Raw genomic sequence first — 21,979 nt, 5'->3', positions numbered from 1 at the left:
ATTTTTGACTCTAGTCTCTCAGTAGTCACTCATATCAAAAACAAAACCAAGATTGCCTTTTATCACTTCTGTAATATCGCTAAAATCAGGCCCTTTCTAAATATGTTCATGCATTTGTCACTGAGCTTGCACCTTCCTACCTGTCTGATTTAATTTCAGTCCTATAACCCCCCTCACACCCTGTTTTCTCAAGATTCTTGACTGTTAGTCATTCTAAGAATTAATAAGAAGTCCGCTGGCAACAGAGCCTTTTCCTACTGCTCTCCCTTCCTCTGGAATGGTGTACCTACAGAAGTTAGGTAGGCAATGTTTCTCCATACCTTTAAAACCAGACTAAAAATGTATCTATTTTCTCAAACTTACAGATAAAATCAATCTGATTTAACTTTGGTATATTCATGTAAATATACCAATGTGATATTGGGCACTAAATAACCGTGTTATTATTATTATTATTATTATTATTATAATTATTATTATTACTATTATTACTATTATTATTAAGGGTATAATTGTGACATATCCTCTCAGATGTACATGATTAGCTATCACCCTATTCAAAGCAAACCTTTACCTTTTATTAACAGAGTCTGTGTATTAATAAACCAACAGCAGTCTCTGATCTCAGGAGAATAGAGAGAAGCAGATCAGACCAATTTGTTCAGGACAAATCATGACCCCTTTACCACTGTTACTGCTGCTGGCAGCTGCATCTTGTGAGTTCTCAGCTTTTCTTAAATAAATAGGAAACAGATAGTTGACAATATTTGCAGAGGGTTATATTTCTCTTGTCTTATTCCTTCTGTTTTCCTAATTTACAGTTTTGAGTGTTACACATTCACTCTGTCTGAAGCTGTGGTTAAAAGACCTGGAGAATCTCATAAACTGACCTGTACAATCTCTGGTGTACAATCTCATCTTCAGTGACCTTTATTTAGCCTGGGTTTGACTTTGGTGACTACTGGATGGCTTGGATCCCATCAGCTATTCCCAGTCTATTGAGAGATGACTGTAGCTCTAAGCTGTATTTACAGATAAACACTGTGAAGAATGAACACACACCTGTGTATTACTGTGCCAGAGTACAGTGCGAGAGAAATAAACTGACCTGTAAAAAAACAAAACAAAACCAAACAAAAACCCACTTCCCTATTCATATCAGCTTGTTTAGCCATCTTGAACCATTTTACCCTTTGTACTGACACACTGGATCTGTTCATCCTTGTAAACCATTCTACCCTTTAAAATCACACACTTGACTTGTTAATAATATTGAGAATGGTGATTATTTTTCTTCTTTATCTTCTTCTTATTAAAATTAATGTAACAAACATAACTGGATTATCATAATCTACCCTTTAATAATGAGAAATCTTCACAGATTCCAAACTCTGATCACAAAGTTTCTCTCTGTATCTATTTAAGTCTCTGAAGGGTGGACCATGCAAAGTTATACTCCACTTCAGTCCTTTATAATCTCATGTCTGTTTTCATCTCTGTCTGTGTGTACAGTATTTTCAGAAGCAGCTCCTGTCAGCTCAGTTAAGGAGTCAAGAGATCTTTTGTTTTTGATCATCATGTTGATGCTTGAACAATGTAAGACAGTTCTAAACATTTAAGTTTATTTTGATGCATGAATGTGAATATTTTCCAGTTTCACATGATGTTCTTAATTTTTTTTTTTTTTTTTTTTTAATTATTATGTATTATATTCTGTTTGTATACAGATGTAATGGGTCAGACACTGATTGAGTCTGAACCAGTGATCATTAAACCTGGTGGATCTCATAAACTGACCTGTACAGCCTCTGGGTTTGACTTTGGTGGCGCCTGGATGGCTTGGGTCAGACAGGCTCCTGGAAAAGGACTGGAATGGGTGTCAACAATTAAAGGTGACAGTAGTGGCAAATATTACTCCAGTGGTGTTCAGGGAAGGTTCACCATCTCCAGAGACAACAATAAGAAACAGCTCTATCTACAGATGAACAGTCTGAAGACTGAAGACACAGCTGTGTATTACTGTGCCAGAGACTCACAGTGAGAGAAAGGGAGGCAGTGCTGTACAAAAAACAAACAGAGCCGTTGAGGCAGCAAATCATCTACAGTGGGAGAAATACTTCAGTTATCCTACAAAAGGAGCAGTGAAAGACAGAACACTTTTAAAGCTTCAATTTTACTAAAACTGTTCCGGAACAGAGAATCCAACAGTGATACTGAAGGACATGATTTTGCTGAATATAGAAAAACACACTAACTAACTAACTAACTCACTACCATTTGTGCATTTATGCATTAGCCCCATCAACCAGGGCCGGCCCAAGCCTTTATAGGGCCCTAAGCAGAATTTGACTGGGGGCCCCCCACCGCCTCTGACCCGCCCCACCAATACTATTGACTATTATCAACACTTGATCATTCACACACCTACAATAAATCTAACACACGCATTATCAATTTTATTAGTCGCAGCTGTGCTGCTTACATCATAACAGTCAGCCTGGCATGTTTTTACCCTCCTATGGTTTTTAACTTAAAAGGTGGCAAACTCTCAAGAGTGGTCTGGTGTTATCTGCACTTTAATATTCAAAGTGATACAGTACCAAGTGGCTTACTGAACGTGGTGTACTGAAAAATAACCAAATAAACCAGTAGACTATGCATTTAATGTAAACAAGTCAACCACAGGTACACACAGGTTTACAGTTTTGTTCCTCATTTTAACACAGGCGACCAGGGGTGGACAGTAACGAAATACATTTACTTGAGTACTGTACTTAAGTACATTTTTCGAATATCTGTACTTTACTTGAGTGTTATTTTTTCTGGAAATGTATGACTTTTACTCCACTACATTTGAAATACAAATATCGTACTTTTCACTCCACTACATTTCTATGAAGGTTCTCGTTACTCGTTACTTTAACGCATAGCTTTGAAGTCAGCGGACGAATTTTCTTTTCTAAAATGTAATAGGCCATATTGTGTTCATTGTGTTGAAAAACCAATCACAGTAAACTGCTCCAATGCTGTCAGTCAAGTGCGTGCTGCATTGTTTTTAACAACTGAACTTGGCGGTTTTACTGATGGCTACTACAATGGAAGATAAAGATGATAAAGATAAAGTTTCCTCACCAGAGCAGCCATGGCCATATCTTAAGTCCATGTCTGAGACTTTTGAAATCAACTGGTTTCCAAGCTAATTGCTTCCTGTATGCGTTCACGCGCTGTGTTCGCCTAACACTTACAATCATTTGCCACAGTAGATATGAGATGTGACTTGAAAATTGCGATTTATATGTTTGTGAATGTGTGACGAATCTGGTGACAGAAGCAGACCGCAACTTCTACTGTTAATACAGTGTGTGAACACCTATGGAAACCAGTTGGCTTGAAAACCATTTTGGGCATAACACCGGGTCCTGTATGAATCCACTGCTGACGCATACTAATAGTTAGCTAGCGAAAATGCCGAGTTAACATTACTGACAAAAATCCTTTCAGAAATATATGTTTTAATCTTGTCAGGTAAACACAGTAATATTTGTAAGGTCAGCAGATTCACATAGGACCCGGTCCCAATAAGATGAGGGGGGCAGGAATCAAGCGGTGATGATGGTCATCCAGCTGTTTCACATTTCAGACAATGCTATGTAGTAGAAGTAAAATTAACCTAGCCTACAACATTATGACATGTTTATCCTTTTAAGGCCAATCTGAGTTAACCTTGTGCCTGTTTAACTGAAGCTATACACTGTCTTACAGAGGAAGCATTTGGTTCAACTGTGTTTCTATAGGCTTTGTAGCATATTCCACAAGCTTTTTATTCTACAGGTTCTACAAGTAAGTCAGTGTATTCAGTAGGTTATTTCAGAGTCGTTCGACTCTGTAAATACATTGTTGCAACAATACAACAATGTGATGACATTAAAAAGAAAATGTACTTTTGAATACTTAAGCATTTTTAAAAGCAAGTACTCCAGTACTTTAACTCAAGTAAAAATTGAACTGAACAACTTTTACTTGTATTGGAGTAATATTTGACCAGGAGTATCTATACTTTTATTCAAGTTATGGAGTTGTTTACTTTGTCCACCTCTGCAGGTGACAGGTTGCTCTTCTGATACTCCCCCTCTAAAATAACACATAGCCTAAAATCACGACTTTATTCTTGTAATATTGTGAATTTTTCCTCGTAAAATTACAACTTTATTTCAAGCACTCTTGTAGGCTCTCTTGTGGCCACGAGAGGGCCCTAAGCAGCCACTTAGTTCGCTTATGCGTCAGGCCAGCTCTGCCATTAATTAACCTACTCACCTGTGAATTAAGCTTCTGATCTACGGTTACTTTTTTCCTCCCTTCTTCAGTCCTGCAGAGAAGACAATTATTTGGCCTTAATGGACATTTTCCATCACCTCCACATATGCAGTTTTCTTACTGTACTCTGAGCTGTCTGTGCACTTTGTCCATTAGTTACTAGATATTTATTATTACTTAACTGTTAATTACTGCTGTATGTGTCTCTCTAAGTAAAGTAATGATACTCTCTATCAATTATGCTATGAACTCATGATAAAGATAGAGCTACTTACCGTTGTCTTAACCAATATCTACTTGTCTTTGTGGAAGCAAGGTGGAAACCATCATACATTATTTTTAACTAATTTATGCTGTATGATTCTGAGAAGTATGTCAAACAGGAATCAAGAACACTTCCATTTTTTTTACTTAACCTAACCAAGGTAAATATACCACAGACAAATAGCAAACCTGGAGAGTTTTGAAAACTTGTTTCATAAAACTAGGAAAAAAAAAAAAAAAAAAAATCTGGAATGGCATTGTCACGTGGCAAAGAAAGGCAAATAATCCTGCTCAAACACAAATTTATGTGAATGGATTTATATAAACACAATCGTGTTGTAAACCGTGTAACTTTCTGTAAGTTGTAACAAAACTTTGGCTTTATGGTTTGACATCTAATGCCATGACAAACAACAGTGAATATGTGCACATGTACACACACACACACACACACACACACTTGTACACACTGAAAAACATTTAAGATAAGCATTTCAATGAATTTAAGTTCAAGTTTCTGTGATTACACACACACTGTGAACAGTCAACAGTGAATTTGTCCTCTGCATTTAACTCATCTAACACACCAGTAGTGAACACACACACACACCAGACACAGGAGCAGTTGGCAGCATTCCTTGCGGGTTAAGTGCCTTGCTCAAGGGCACGCAGTTGTGGATGTTGGCCCTGGGAGTCAAACCAGCACCTCTCCAGTCACAAGGCTGGTTCTCTAACCTTTAGACCACGGCTGGCCCCCAGCGATTATGCTAGTTATTACAAGGCTAGTGCCAAATTAAACACTCTTTTCAGAATATTTAATATATTACATTGGAATATTGTAAAAAGTGTGCAGAAAAATGAATGTCTTTGAGCTGGGATATATACTGTAACTGCTCAGCTTTTAATAAAGGTTTTAGGAGTGAACCTGTCTAACTGATAAAAACCATGTGACCCTCAGTGGTGAAGTGGATAAGAGACATATTTATACCATGTCTGAGTGTATGTTAGCAGAGAAAGACCAACTCCAAACACATCTGTGTCCTCTTAGACCATGTTCTCCTCCTCTCTGCTACTGCTGCTGCTGCTGCTGGCAGCTATAAACAGTGAGTACCAGTGAATTCACCTGAATTTTAAAAGTGCAGAGGGAATGTGAATTAAATTATTTATATTTGACTGTGTTTGTGCCCTGCAGGAGTCCACTGCATTGAGCTGAACCAGCCTGATTCTATGGCTGTGAAGCCTGGTCAGTCCATGACTTTATCCTGCAAGGTCTCTGGATATTCACTGACTGATAGCAGCTTCTGTACTGACTGGATATGATAGCCTGCAGGAAAAACACTGGAATGGGTTGGAGCAATATGTGGTGATGGTAACACATATTACAGTGAACAACTGAAGAATAAATTTCAAGTCTTCTGCGATATCTCAAGAAGCAGAGTGTCTCTGCGAGGACAAAACCTGCAGACTGAGGACACAGCTGTGAATTACTGTGCTTGACAGTCACAATGATGCAAATCAGAGACCACCCTGTGTGAGAGCTCTACTGCTGTCAAACAGGCCTCTGGAGAACTGTAGAGAAATTGACAGTAGATCTTTTTGTGCGCAGTACACACAAAAATGTGCATCATAAAACTTTACTCCCACAGAAACAAGACAAGACATAGCCTCTCTCTCTCTCTCTTTCTCTCTCTCAGTCTCTCTCTCTCTCTCTCTCTCTCTCACACACACACACACACACACACACACACACACACACACACACACAGGGATCCATTAAGAGATCCATGTATCAGATGTCTGCCTTGATCTTCGGTCAAACAGTGAAACAGTAAAATCTAAATCACTGACACGACCGGAAAACTTATAAGTGACATTATTCTGTCCCCGGTACTGTGATCAATACTGCCACATAGAGGCGTAATTATGCGGTCTCACAAGTGAATTTCATTATGGCAGCCATTTTGGTTTTAGCTTTTAGAGTGGAAGGAATGTAAAAGAAGTGTCTATTTTCTTTGTTTACTGCCCTTGACACAGGACAATCTGTAAGAATCAGACAATTAAGTTCTATGATATCCCCTAGTTCTATCTGGACACATATCAATTTTGGTACTTTATATTACTGTATTCATGCTCAAGTAGCATCCTAGACTAGGCAGCTAACTTAGCTTGGTAGTGTTAAAGAATATTTATCAAGTCTGCTTGTTGTACCTGAATTTTACAACAGTTTTTTGTTTGTTATTTAGAAAGTAGCATTCTGATAAATTACTGAAGCATATTAGTTAACTTTACATACATATGTCATAATTTTGATTGCTATGTAGTTTATTTACATAAAGCTCTGTTAATTGAAAAATATTTTTATTTCTTTGTGTTTTACAGTTTTACAATATGGTTTCTCAGCAAACACTCTTAAGAGTTAGCAGTGTCCTGAGTATTTACTACAGCCTTGTTAAGCTCTCTGTCTAGGCTGTGTAGAGACACATAAGCTGAGGGCAGAAGAGACACTGAACAGTCTGCAGTTAAGAACATAAATTACTTGTTCTGCATTAACAATAAATTCTCATACATTAACAGTAGATGGCGCTTGTCTGCTTTAAATAATGCCGAGAGCATTCAGTCAGGACTGATATGAAAACTGAATGGGAACTGTGTATGCCACAGCCCCAGCAGGCAATGCAAATTCTCTACCTATAATAAACATGACAACCATGCAGAAAAAAAGCAGTCCAGTGAAAATCCCTCTGATCTCTGGAGAGGACTGAAGAGCAGCTTCCATCAGTTCATTTTCATCACAAAACATGTGACTTGTGTGTTTACTGCTGCTATTAGCAGCCATACAAAGTAAGTTCATGCATTATTTAAAACAAATAAAGGACTCACTTTCCAGATAGCTGTGCTACTTGTGATCTTTTTTTTAAAATGTTTTTGTCTGGTTTTCCTTCAGGTGTCCAGTGTCAGGTTCTCACACAGTCTAAACAGTGGGTGGAGCCCACAAACTCAACTGTGCTTGCAGTGGATTTAATTTACTGGATTTACTCTGGGTCTGTCAGGCTCATGGAAAAGGACTGGAATGGATTACGCACCACTACTCAGACTCTGATAAGGGAGCAGCCCAATCAGTGCAGGGCCGCTTCACAGTATCCAGGGACAACTCTAATTTCTACCTTCATATGAACCAACTGAGGACTGAGGACACAGCAGTTTATTACTGTGCTAGACATTCACTGTGATTAAACTCATACAACCAGCTGTACAAAAACTTAAAGGGGTGGGATGTAGGAGGAGAGTTGTAATTATGATACTGTAAGTCTCCCCCCTTAGGACTCATACATTCAGCACAACAGTAACATATGGTCAGACAGACATTTATTTATTTTCTCCACTGAATTTTTAATTACACATGATTGTCTCCCCCTCGCATGGCAGCCATCTTCATCTTGGTGAATGGACTAGAACATTCTAACCATGAACTGTAAAATCAACAATGAAGTGTTACACACTAACATCTGCAAAAATGTGAATCAATACAACATGTGTATTCACTGAATTCAACCTAAAAACCACATAAAATCCTTATGTCTAATGAAATGTCAAATGAAGGACAGTTTATTCATAAATATTCTTTATTAAAATACTTTTTTTTTTTTTCGTTTTTACCTTGTGGTAAAAATATACCAAAACGACAAAAATGGAACAAACGCTTAAACACTATTACTAAATACTCTTTTTTTTTTTTTTTGAGCTCCAACTTATAACTATGCTTTCCATATTTTCATATATCTCTGTGCTCTAAATAACACCTGCTTTTCTACCTCTGCTTATATACGAACTGACTCTCTTTTTCTGTTTTGTTTATCCTCTAGAGGGTAAACCATTTTACCCTTTATAATCACATACTGGATCTGTTCATCCATGTGAACCATTCTACCCTTTTACCCTTTATTTACAGATGTTTTGGGTCAGACACTGACTGAGTCTGAAGCAGTGATCATTAAACCTGGTGGATCTCATAAACTGACCTGTACAGCCTCTGGGTTTGATTTTGGTGACTACTGGATGGCTTGGGTCAGACAGGCTCCTGGAAAAGGACTGGAATGGGGGGCAGCCATATATGGCAGTTCTAACATATTTTTTTTTAGTTGTGTTCAGGGAAGGTTCACCATCTCCAGACAACAGTAAGAATCAGCTCTATCTACAGATGAACAGTCTGAAGACTGAAGACACAGCTTCATTACTGTACCAGAGACTCACAGTGAGAGAAAGTGATGCAATGCTGTACCAAATCAGCAGCAGGAGTCTACCTACAAACTAGATATCATAAACTAGAGCATGTGGAAATAAGTTTGAAGAGAGAGGAAAAAAGAAAAAAATCCCCCTCCTTTGCGTAGAGAATAAACTGCAATTAAAAATCACAAATTCCAGGTTTCACATGATTCCAATCATGCTGTATTTGTTTCTGGAAAAAACAAAAACAGTGTATGAAATATGTAATCACTCACAGCATTACAAGAGAAAAAGATGAAAGCATGGATCACACAGCTCATGTGATGTGAGTCCCCTATGCAAATTATCCCCATTTCTGATTCATGTGACCAATCTCTATTTAAATCATTTAAACAGCCTCTGAACTCTACAGGGGACATTCTCAAAGGTTGAGCTTCAAAACCAATCATGTTCTCTGTGTCTCTAGTGCTGCTACTGGCAGCCACATCCATTTCTTTGGTCTAATTACAGAAATGAAACCTGCTGTATTTCATAGTCCATTTTACAGACAGTATAATGTTCTTGACTGAGTGTCTCATGTTTTTGTAATAACTATCGAATCTCTTTCAGGTGTCCACTCTGATGAGCTGATTCAGCCTGACTTTCAGACTGTTCGTCCAGGTCAGCAAATGACCATCAACTGCAAAGTCTCATATTCTGTTACTAGCAAAGCTACAGCTTGGATTAGACAACCAGCAGGAAAAGCTCTGGAGTATATAGGATTGGTCAGCAGTGGTGGGAGCTTAGACTACAAAGAGTCTCTGAAAAACAAGTTCAGCATCTCAAGAGACACCAGCAGTAAAACAATAACATTACAAGGGAATAATCTGCAGACCGAAGACACAGCTGTGTATTACTGTGCCCGTTACACACAATGTTTCCATCTGGTAGAGGAGCTGTACAAAAACACACAGCCTCAAAAAAAACACTTTCATACATTTTTACACTTTACAACCCTGCCCAATGATCTTGCTACATATAGGAATATGTGTTTTAACTGTATAGCAAATATTTATTTTTTTCTGAACTGCGTGAAAAGAGGTGTATCCGGACTGGAATACTCCTGTATATTCCCGGATACTCCACAGATAATCGGCTGTATCCGGCAGTTTGCAGCTCTGTTATGCGGCATGGAATACTCCTGAATATGTACCGTGTTTGGGGGTCTGCCTAGAGCCCTTAGTTGCCATGGTGAATAATCCCTTGGGGATGCTTGCAAGGGAACATTTGCACTTCACATCTTGGGCCACCAGGTATCCTGCAATTGGTCAAAAGTCTTTCTTTGGATTGGTGGAGCAATGTCTTGCCCCTCCTCTAAAACCCTTCCCCATTGGTCCATTGTGGGCCCCCAGACATGAATTCATATGGTTTATATTATTAATATTATCACTATTATTATTATTATTGGTGGTGGTGGTGTTGTTTTATGTTCATAGGTAGATTGTATAGATAGTCTGGCAAACAAAAATGAATTACACAAATTTTATTATAAATAAAGAAAATACAGTATAACACAGATTATAAGGCCTATAAATTGACAATTATATATATATATATATATATATATATATATATATATATATCAGTGTACAATATATAACAGAATAGAATACATTAGAACAGAATATACTGTAATATCATAGTATATAATACAAATGCTTTTTGGGAGCATAAATGAAACTCTAAATGTTGAGCATTCCCAAGAACAACCCAGCTTCCGTGGTCTCTATTCTGTAGCACCCCACACAGTGCAGACAACTCTGTGCTAGGCGGGAGGACCCACGCTGGCCTTCCATCCAAGATGGCGGCGTCCTCTTCAGAAATGATATCTACTGATGCGGTCTTCCATATGGCAGCCTCTTCCTCAGTTTCAAGAACACTAGCTCTGGCCTTGCGCAGATGCAAAACACAGTGAAAACAGAAATTAGATCACTGAAAATAGCAAATGGAGAAAAAGTCTAAGAACTACTGGGGAAATGATGTTTTGACTTACTCTTCTCTTCCTTTGCCTCGTTCGAGTGGCGATCCTGCCCCCCTCTTTGTTCTCTGGATTCACCTGGTAACTCTTTCGAATAGTCTCAATCGGTCTTTCAGGATGCTAGAGAGAAAAAAAGCGGAGAAGAAAGGAAGATTGATTAAAAGTTTGTTTAGAATTCCAAGCACTGCTATGAAACAATCGCGACGATATAGTCTATCAACATAACACGTTGTATTACCTTGTCCGTGGATCATATCTGTGGGTGTTGTTTTCAGCATTATGCATTATCCGCACAGCTTCCTGTAGAAGCAAAATTAATACAAGAGTTAAATTCAACCACATTGAGGGATAAAGCAGATAAAGAAATGCGAACGTATCAGAATGCGCGGCAGTCAAAGACGAAAGCCAGAAGGCTAAAGAAATAAACTTACCGAAACAGAGTTATTCCCCGCTCGTCTTCTTTTTTTGGGCAGACTCCTCTTGAACCTCTTTGATGGGACTCCATCCTGTCCAACCGCCGAATGGCATTCTCCATGAACGTTTACTGCTGTTCAGACATCTTCTTAAAAATGCATTTAACGGGGACACCAGTTGTTTGTTTTCGTTTGGACTCGGCGTTGGAAAAATTGGATATTCCCGGCGCACGAGTAGCCTCTCCACTCTGCTGTCCGTTCGAAAACTCAAGTGTTCTTTTGCAAGTCATCTTCAAAATGCACACTATCGACAGAATACGGAGTACAACTTCTGTAATCCTTCTGTGACTTGCTTTTCCTACTTACAGATAACCCCTTCCCCAAAGCAAATTTCGCGCTGCAGTTGCACACAATGCTATTGGTTACTGTCACTCTACGCCATGCATGCACAGAAAACTGATTGGACAGGACTCAACCTTAGATTCTAAGTGGGTGGTTTGAAAACGGGGCGCGTTCTCGTACTGAGGAGAAACATTCCAAACAAACAAGCGAGGAACATACTGAGATAATGTCCCGCATTTTCGCTGGTCGTTTGGTTTTTAACTGTCAGAAATAAAAAATATATGGATCCATTATTTTACCCGCCCGCACATGAGCCGCTTATGCCATTGTGGCATAGTTTCTAATCTATTTAATAGCGCTATGTCAAAAGCAGTAAAAATGCAACATAGCCGAGTTTTTTTAAAAGCCTTGCTTTCACCAAATGGCTGAGAGGAGAGCGTTGAGGGCGGTCATCAAGAGGCTGTGGCGGCTGTCAATCAAACTGTGCAGCTGTGGGGCCGACGGATTTCTTTGCCATGTCACAAAAACCAAACTTAGTAAAACTTTACAGATATGAAGGTAAACGCTGTCAGCCGACATCATGGTCAAAAAGAAAGGAAAAAGTTCTTTTATCCCTTCTGACCATGCTACTCATCCTATAGAGATTTTGGCTTGATATAAAGATTTGCATTGAAATTGTTTTATTTTATGTAATATTTTATTTTGAGCCTTATTTATTCTTATAGTTGGATTTGGTCAGGGGTTTAACTTGAAAGACTTGAGCTGTATGATGCCTGCTTCTTTGCTTAAGTACAGTTGCCTTTGATGGGCCTGTAATGGCCAATGCATGCTGGATGTCTATCAATACAAGTGTCACTGCGTGAAAAGTGGTGTATTCGGAAATATCCGGACAAAGTAAACTTCCGCTAAACCTGCTGTTTTCCGGAGGTATTCGGATGTCCGCAGAACTTTGTCATGCGGACCTGAAAACTCCCGCAAATGTCCGAATACAGCTGTTAGACGGCAGTTTTCAGGCATCCGCGTGACCACAGTCGTTAGCTGATGGCTTGGCCTTTCAAATGCTAATAACAGTCAGTGGTCTAGGTGGGACTGAGTATAGAAGCCTGCCCCGCTTCCTCGCTGTAACTTTCTATCAGTTAGCCTATATGTAATATTTAGCCGATATTTTGATAACCACACAAACTTCTTAGGTGTTGCATGGTGTATAATATAGCAGTGGTAGGCCCATTTAGCCTTTAATGTCACTGTACTGTCATGCAGCTAAATTATGATGGACTCTTCAAATGGAGCATACAAAAACACACTGAAAACATAATTTAAAAAAGTCTAAATGAGAGGTTCATTAATTACATATTTGATGGTTATGCAACTGTCCTTTACTTGGGGTCAAAGGTACAGGGTGACCAGATGCAAACAGACCAAATGGGGGACAAGTAGTAAGTTTGTGTTGGACAATATGGGACATGTTACTAATGCTGAGAGATGATGTAAAACTTAGATATAATGTCAGTGTAACTGTATAAGAAACACTTGTATACACTTGCATTGATAGACATTCAACATGCATTGGCCATTACAGGCTCATCAAAGGCAACTGTACTTAAGCAAAGCAGCAGGCATCATACAGCTCAAGTCTTTCAAGTTAAACCCCTGACCAAATCCAACTATAAGAATAAATAAGGCTCAAAATAAAATATTACATAAAATAAAACAATTTCAACGCAAATCTTTATATCAAGCCAAAATCTCTATTGGATGAGAAGCATGGTCAGAAGGGATAAAAGAACTTTTTCCTTTCTTTTTGACCATGACGTCGGCTGACAGCGTTTATCTTCATATCTGTAAAGTTTTACTAAGTTTGGTTTTTGTGTCGTAGCAAAGAAATTCGTCGGCCCCACAGCTGCACAGTTTGATTGACGGCCGCCACAGACTCTTGATGACCGCCCTCAACGCTCTCCTCTCAGCGATTTGGTGAAAGCAAGGCTTTTAAAAAAACTCGCCTATGTTGCATTTTTACTGCTTTTGGCATAGCGCTATTAAAATAGATTAGAAACTATGCTCATGTGCGGGCGGGTAAAATAATGGATCCGTATATTTTTTATTTCTGACAGTTAAAAATCAAACGACCAGCGAAAATGCGGGACATTATCTCAGTATGAGGGATGCGGGACAAAGGATACAGGACTTTAAAAAAAAAAAAAAAGTTTACAGGGCATAGGAGTTTTTGTTGTTGATTCTTGCTTGTTTGTTCTGAATGTTTCTCCTCAGTACGAGGACGCGCCCCGTTTTCAAACCACCCACTTAGAATCTAAGGTTGAGTCCTGTCCAATCAGTTTTCTGTGCGTGCATGGCGTAGAGTGACAGTAACCAATAGCATTGTGTGCAACTGCAGCGCGAAATTTGCTTTGGGGAAGGGGTTACCTGTACGTAGGAGAAGCAAGTCACTGAAGGATTACAGAAGTTGTACTCCGTATTATGTCGATAGTGTGCATTTTGAAGATGGCTTGCAAAAGAACACTTGAGTTTTCGAACGGACAGCGGAGTGGAGAGTCTACTCGTGCGCCGGGAATATCCAATTTTTCCAACGCCGAGTCCGAACGAAAACAAACAACTGGTGTCCCCGTTAAATGCATTTTTAAGAAGATGTCTGAACAGCAGTAAACGTTCATGGAGAATGTTATTCGGCGGTTGGACAGGATGGAGTCCCATCAAAGGGGCGCAAGAGGAGTCTGCCCGAGAAAAGAAGACGAGCGGGGAACAACTCTGTTTCGGTAAGTTTATTTCTGTAGCCTTCTGGCTTTCGTCTTTGACTGCCGCGCATTCTGATACGTTCACATTTCTTTATCTGCTTTATCCCTTAATGTGGTTGAATTTAACTCTTGTATTAATTTTGCTTCTACAGGAAGCTGTGCGGATAATGCATGATGCTGAAAACAACACGCACAGATATGATCCACGGACAAGGTAGGACAGCGTGTTTTGTTGGTAGACTATATCGTCGCGATTGTTTCATAGCAGTGCTTGGAATTCTAAACGAACTTTTAATCAATCTTCCTTTCTTCTCCGCTTTTTTTCTCTCTAGCATCCTGAAAGACCGATTGAGACTATTCGAAAGAGTTACCGGGCGAATCCAGAGAACAAAGAGGGGGGCAGGATCGCCACTCGAACGAGGCAAAGGAGGAGAAGAGTAAGTCAAAACATAATTTCCCTAGTAGTTCTTAGACTTTTTCTCCATTTGCTATTTTCAGTGATCTAATTTCTGTTTTCACTGTGTTTTGCATCTGCACAAGGCCAGAGCTAGTGTTCTTTAAACTGAGGAGGAGGCTGCCATATGGAGGACCGCATCAGTAGATATAATTTCTGAAGGGGACGCCGCCATCTTGGATGGAAGACCAGCGTGGGTCCTCCCGCTTAGCACAGAGTTGTCTGCACTGTGTGGGGTGCTACAGAATAGAGACCGCGGAAGCTGGGTTGTTCTTGGGAATGCTCAACATTTAGAGTTTCATTTATGCTCCCAAAAGCATTTGTATTATATACTATGATATTACAGTATATTCTGTTCTAATGTATTCTATTCTGTTATATATTGTACATTGAGATATATACAATTGTCAATTTATATGTCTTATATTATACTGTATTTGCTTTATTTATAATAAAATTTGTGTAATTCATTTTTGTTTGCCAGACTATCTATACAATCTACCTATGAACATAAAACAACACCACCACCAATAATAATAATAATAATAATTATTATTATATAAACCATATGAATTCATGTCTGGGGGCCCACAATGGACCAATGGGGAAGGGTTTTAGAGGAGGGGCAAGACATTGCTCCACCAATCCAAAGAAAGACTTTTGACCAATTGCAGGATACCTGGTGGCCCAAGGTGTGAAGTGCAAATGTTCCCTTGCAAGCACCCCCAAGGGATTATTCACCATGGCAACTAAGGGCTCTAGGCAGACCCCCAAACACGGTACATATTCAGGAGTATTCCATGCCGCGTAACACAGCTGCAAACTGCCGGATACAGCCGATAATCTGTGGAGTATCCAGGAATATACAGGAGTATTCCAGGCCGAATACACCTCTTTTCACGCAGTGTGTACACAAGTGTTTCTTATTCAGTTAGACTGACATTATATCTAAGTTTTACATCATCTCTCAGCATTAGTAACATCTCCCACATTGTCCCACACAAACTTACTACTTGTCCCCCATTTGGTCTGTTTGCATCTGGTCACCCTGTACCTTTGACCCCAAATAAAGGACAGCTGCATAACCATCAAATATGTAATTAATGAACCTCTCATTTAGACTTTTTTTAGATTATGTTTTCAGTGTGGTTTTGTATGCTCTATTTGAAGTAACAATTGTAATTTACCTGCATGACAGAGCAATGACATTAAAGGCTACATGGGCCTACCACTGCTGTATTATAAACCAAGCAACATCTAACAAGTTTGTGTGGTTATCAAAATATAGCCCAAATATTACATATAGGCTAACTGATAGAAAGTTACAGCGAGGAAGGTGGGCAGGCTTCTATACCCAGTCCCACCTAGACCACTGACTGTTATTAGCATTTGAAAGGCCAAGCCATCAGCTAACGACTGTGGTCACGCGGATGCCCGAAAACTGCCGACTAACAGCTGTATTCGGACATTTCCAGGAGTTTCCAGGTCTGCATGACAAAGTTCTGCGGGCATCCGAATAGCTCCGGAAAACAGCAGGTTTAGCGGAAGTTTACTTTGTCCGGATAGTTCCGAATACACCACTTTTCACGCAGTGCTCATTCAAAAGTTGCTTCACCATCTCCAGAGACAGCAGTCAGAATGTTCTCTACTTAGAAATCAGCAGCCTGCAGACTGAGGACACAGCTGTGTATTACTGCGCAAAGACTGCCACAGTGTTACTGTACGTTCACACTGAGAGCGGCGAGAGCGTCAAGAGTCGCCCAAACCTCCCTGCCAACGACGCTGTTGAACACTGTGGACGCTCTGCCGTTGATGAAATAGGCGGGTACAAGTTCCTTCGGAAAGCTTGGTTATGCAAATGTTTTTAAAGGGGCTATAAAGCAAACAAACAGGTCGAGCGGTATCTTTGTGCTGACTGACCACCAGTAGGCTATAAGTTAACCTTTATGAGATATTTTAAATGTGAAGGTGCGAAATCGACCGATGACAGAAATAAATAAACAATGCTAATTACATATTTCGTAACAAAATTAACTAATGAAAAACACTACTTAAAAGCTTTTTGTTGTTGTGTGTCTTTTGTGTTAATGATAGGCTAGGTCAAATTCCAGCATGGAGTTTATAGGACACGTTTACTAGCCTTGGTCTTTAATTAACACTAACGTTTGTGCATAACCTACATTACAGTACAACATGGGGAAACCCACCACCGATATAATCAGTTTCTCCTCCATTTTGCTTAGGACCAAAAGTTTTGTGGGAACAATAGTTTATACTGTTGTGTTCTCTACAATTCTCTAGAGCAGAGCACTTCCAAGTTTCTATTGGTTGCCGCCAAACCGCGTCATATCTCATTACCATAAAGTTAACCGAACTTCAACTGTACTTTGAATTCACCTCCTGAATTGAGCCACAATAGAATATTTCAGTGACACAAACAAGCTGCTGAAATAGATATCATGCTTCTTAATTTTACTAATATATTACACTTTAAATGCATGAATTTCTAACTTTTGTATCAGAATTTAGAATAAGACTGAATGTGGAAAAGGGACTTAATCACTGTCCTGATTCTGACAAGAGACAAGAGTAGTGCAGGACAAATTTGAAATCAAATGAATACTGTCAAATTTCTGCCTGTATATGAACCAACTAAAGACTGAGGACACTATAGTCTAGTACCTACCCATCTGATACTTTAGAATTACACCTAACAATTATACTTTTATACGCATGTCTGCGTATGAATTTACTATCAGTGTCATTCTGCACGTCTTAGTCTGGGATCAGAAACAGCTGACAGTACATTTATTTAATTATGGGTTATAAGTATAATGACATGTGTAATTATGTTAGTGCAGCCCTCCCACTAAGCTGATTTTTGATTGTCTTAAATATGTTGTTACATATGTGTTGTGGCCTGCTACCACTCTATACACACGCAAGGGAGGAGCTTAGATGGAATCCACTGGCAGGATATATGTCTAGGGGTTAGTCTTGCCAAGGGTGTCTAAGAGGCCTGGGTTAGCCTATGAAAATGGCTATAATTTATGCTGGATGGATGACCTCCCTTGCTTAATCCACTATTAAAAATACGAGCCCCAACTTTGAGGTTAACCCTCAAAGATATAAGCGGTAAATACTGTGTCCTACAAATGAACACTTTAGTTATAAACTCACTAGAGTAACTCGCACAACGACAACCTACAGTTCATTTACCCCCTTACCATAACACACATACAAATCATTTAACTTTACCAACAATTACATTTATTTGGCCGCTCACGCTATCAGCAGTCAACAGAAGTTACACACATGCACGCACATATATTCACACAATAAACAACCAACAAGGTGACATAAAAATAAAATTCCCGGGTTTTGACATACAAAGGCAGTCTGGGGTACCCCTTAGATGGCGCGCATGTCGAAATGGTGGACCAAAGCACGTATTTTGTACTCACGGAACCATTTGACTGTTCACAAAAGAAGTACGGGCGGACCTCCACGGCTGAAGAGTGAAAAAGACCACGCTGTCTTTGCTGCTCCGTCCGCGCTGAAATCTCAGTGGCAGTCGTCCTTAACAAAGTCCAGGAAAACTCAGTGTCCACTGTAGTAATCCACAAAATAGCGAGCACTCGAACTGTTCTAATTTCACCAGCATCAAGAAAAAAACACCTCCAAAACTGTCCCGGAAAACAAATATACACTGAGGAAAAAAACAACAAAACGAAAAACGACACACGTACTTTGCGTTTCGCAACTTCTGGTTAACTTTGGGACACTTTTGGGTTTAACTCAACACAATTCAACATCCTCTCTACGCTCATTTTTCTCTCGCCGTACTCTCTCCCAATTACTTCTCGAACTCTCTCTCATTAACCAGACACGCCCATGTAAATTGCCGCAGTCAAACGATAGGGCAGTTTTAACCAATCATGTCTTGTTTCCTTATTTTGTCCTCCAATGAACTAGTTTTAACTGTACCACGAACATCGTAATGAGCTCTTATGAAATGAAAACCCTTGCAGATTTTAACAGCATTATCACGTTTTTTTCCCCACTTTTAAAATGAAAAGAGTAGGAAATTTTAACAGCACTTATTAAATGAAAACATTTGCAGATTCTAACATTATTAAAGACATTATGATGAACACACATGAAATGAAAACAGTTGGAAATGCCTCAAACATTGCAATCACACTTCTACCACATCTTGCCATTGTACACAGCAGTATACAAAAATAAAACTATGCCTCTCACATGGGTGCTACATTAGTTTCATAAAATCATGGTTTTTCACACTTTATATAGCATATAATTTCTGATACAGAAAATGAGCGTTACATTTATGATTTGACATAATATGCAGAATTTGTGTCTGGGGATTTTGCCAGGTTTGACTGAATAAAACAGTAAAATTTTGGATGTACAATATAAAATATGTATCCTTACAATTGAGTTTTTTTTTTTTTTTGCTTGTTTAGATGCACCAAAAAAAGGTCTTTGTCCTCATTCACACTGACTGACATATTTATCTCTGTCTGCATGCAAATGTCTCTCTATATGTTAGTGTTCTGGTATCTACGGTCATGAAGTCATGAAGTATTTAGGGGCTTCCAAACTGATCTGAGTTCAGAAGGGTAGCTTGATTCAGAGTCAACATGAGCATGTTTTCTGTTTCCCTACTGCTGCTACTGGCCACTCCATCCTGTGAGTCAAATGCTGGATAGACTTGTTGAAATTAAGAGATTTGTTAAAACATTTGATAATGAAATATTTTATTGACCTTATTGAGCTTATTCTATTGAGTGTATTTAGCCTGCTTCACTGGCTGTTAAACCTGGAACATCGTTTTCCATCTCCTGTAAGATCAAAGGTTATTCAGTCACAAGCTACTGTACCAATTGGGTAAGTCAAACTTCAGACAAAGCAATGCAGTGGATTTGATACATATGCGGCAGTAGCAGTGGCACCACAGATTCATTGAGAAGCAAGATCACACTCACCAGCGAACCAATAACACAGTGTTTTTACACGGGCAGAACTTTCAGACCGAACACACAGCTGTATATTACTGTGCCCGCGACACACAGTATTTCCATCTAGTACAGGAGCTGTACAAAACCCTCACACACAGCTTCAAAACAACACTTACCTACAGCCTTATACTTTACAGTGTTATATATTTCACATAAATCCTTGTTCATTCATAAATCTCTATTCATGCATTTTATTTGAGGGGCCTAGTAAACCTTGGATTTCTCACCCAAGACCAGTCTAAATGGGGTACATATGAATACATCTAATCAACTTCTTATTTCGTTCTCACCTTAGTTCACTCTTTCAGGTCAAATTATTTCACACTCCTAATCTGTGGATGACTGTTGAGTCAGCGTTTCAGACACAGGTCAGTGTGTTCTTTCAGTCACTCGGAGTTTATTTCAAACTGATCCATATTTATATATGAAAGACTGGCATTCTCTTAGAATTGTGTTTGTTGTACTCATAGTAAAAATCCTGTTGATTTATTATTTGTTTTATTGTAGGTGTAAGTTTAATGATGCTATGCCTGACAGCTTTGCACATCAGGCACTGGATCTCCCAGAAACCAGGGAAAGCAGTGGAGTTGACTGGGAAAAAATGTATTTATCAAGCAGAATCCCAGAAAAGCCAGCTCACCCTTACTGAGGATGTCTCCACAAGCAAGGCTGCCAGTGTAGCAGCAGGTCAACTCAGTGCTGCTTTTGGACTGATTACATTGTAAACTGCATATTTTAAATTTAAATTACTTGTCCAATGTAGTGGTTTCGGCTACTGTTATGCAGTTTAATTGTGTGATATATATTCTGTCACAATCCAGCCCGGTCCGTCCACTGTCTAGCCACGTTTACCCTCTCTGCGGTTTGAGTCCTGTTCCTGGGTCACACCGATCACCAGCCTTCCCTCAACTGACCTGTTCACCATCTCCTCATTAGACTGTTTTTAAAAGCCATGTCTCACCCATTCAGCCCTTGCCAGATTATCTTGCCAGTTCTTGGAAGGTTCTCTCGTGTTGTTTCATGTCTGTTCTGGTTCTTGCTCATGTTTTTTTGACTTCTGCCTGTTTTCTGGATTTCTGCTGTTGTCAAGCCTTTTTGGTTTTGGAGAATTCTGGATTTTTATGTTTTCTGTCCTTTGCCTGTGTTCTGCGAGTACTGTGTTTGCCCTTTTTGTGTTTTGGATTGGATTTTAGACTGATCTCTGGTTAATGAACTTTGCCTAGATTTTTGACACGAATTTTTGCTTAAGCCTCTATTTTGCCTTTTGTCTGATCACCTATGTGCCGACTCTGGATTTCCCTTTTTTGACTGTGAACACTGCCTGCTGATTTCGGATTTGCTGACATTTTTGATCATTCAAATTACCGTTTTGAGAGATCTCAAAAGAGTTTGCTTCTGGGTCCATACACCACATCCCAGGCCTAACAGGCCATGACATATTCCAAAGTTGTCTAGTCTTATTACTATGATAATATGTATATGAGATGCGACAAATATCCGTGGCAACTGAATTGAGGTTTTTGGTTTGATATGAAAGTTTTGAATCACTTCTACTTTAAATGAACCCACTCGCTTTTAATGCACACATACATGCACACACACACACATCTTCCTGCATCTTTCATTCTGCTGTTTAACCCAGTTCCCTTCTCACTTAACATCGCTATTCAGATCAATACCTGATGCTGTGACCAACAGAGCTTTGGTTGTCTGTTTCTCTTGATTCAGTCCCTTACTAGTCAGTCACCAGTACTCCTTTCCATTTCATAACAAAATGGATATAATCCACTTTATCACAGGGTGGCACAAAGGGTACCATAACCATTACATATACACTCAGCTGGACATGATTTACTGTCACTCTATGCAAATCAGTCCTCTTCCTTTCATTAACAGTGTCTGTGTATTAATGAACCAACAGCAGTCCCTGATTCTCAGGAGAACAGAGAGAAACAGATCAGACTAGTTTGTTCAGGACAAATCATGTCCACTTTACCTCTGTTACTGCTGCTGGCAGCTGCATCTTGTGAGTTCTCAGCTTTTCTTAAATTAATAGCAAACAGACATTTGACAATGTTAGCGGTGGCTGATGTTTCTCTTGGCTTATTTTTTCCTGTTTTCCTATATGAAAGTTATTGTCAGACATTCACTCAGTTTGA

The 21,979-nt window shown here is 39.3% G+C and overlaps 1 gene segment (V, D, J or C); it reads left to right on the top strand.

The window, feature by feature from the left end:
• Positions 1-673: 673 nt before the first annotated feature.
• On the top strand, positions 674-20,469 carry LOC115819429 (Ig heavy chain V region 914-like). The segment is given in 3 exon segments: positions 674-716; positions 9,412-9,739; positions 20,328-20,469. Coding segments are annotated over 3 exon segments (513 nt in total).
• Positions 20,470-21,979: the final 1,510 nt, after the last annotated feature.

Source organism: Chanos chanos, chromosome 8, assembly GCF_902362185.1.
Source record: "Chanos chanos chromosome 8, fChaCha1.1, whole genome shotgun sequence".
Classification (NCBI taxonomy): Eukaryota; Metazoa; Chordata; class Actinopteri; order Gonorynchiformes; family Chanidae; genus Chanos; species Chanos chanos.
Note: the sequence above shows the minus strand (reverse complement) of the source record. Positions and strands in the feature narration are given on the sequence as shown.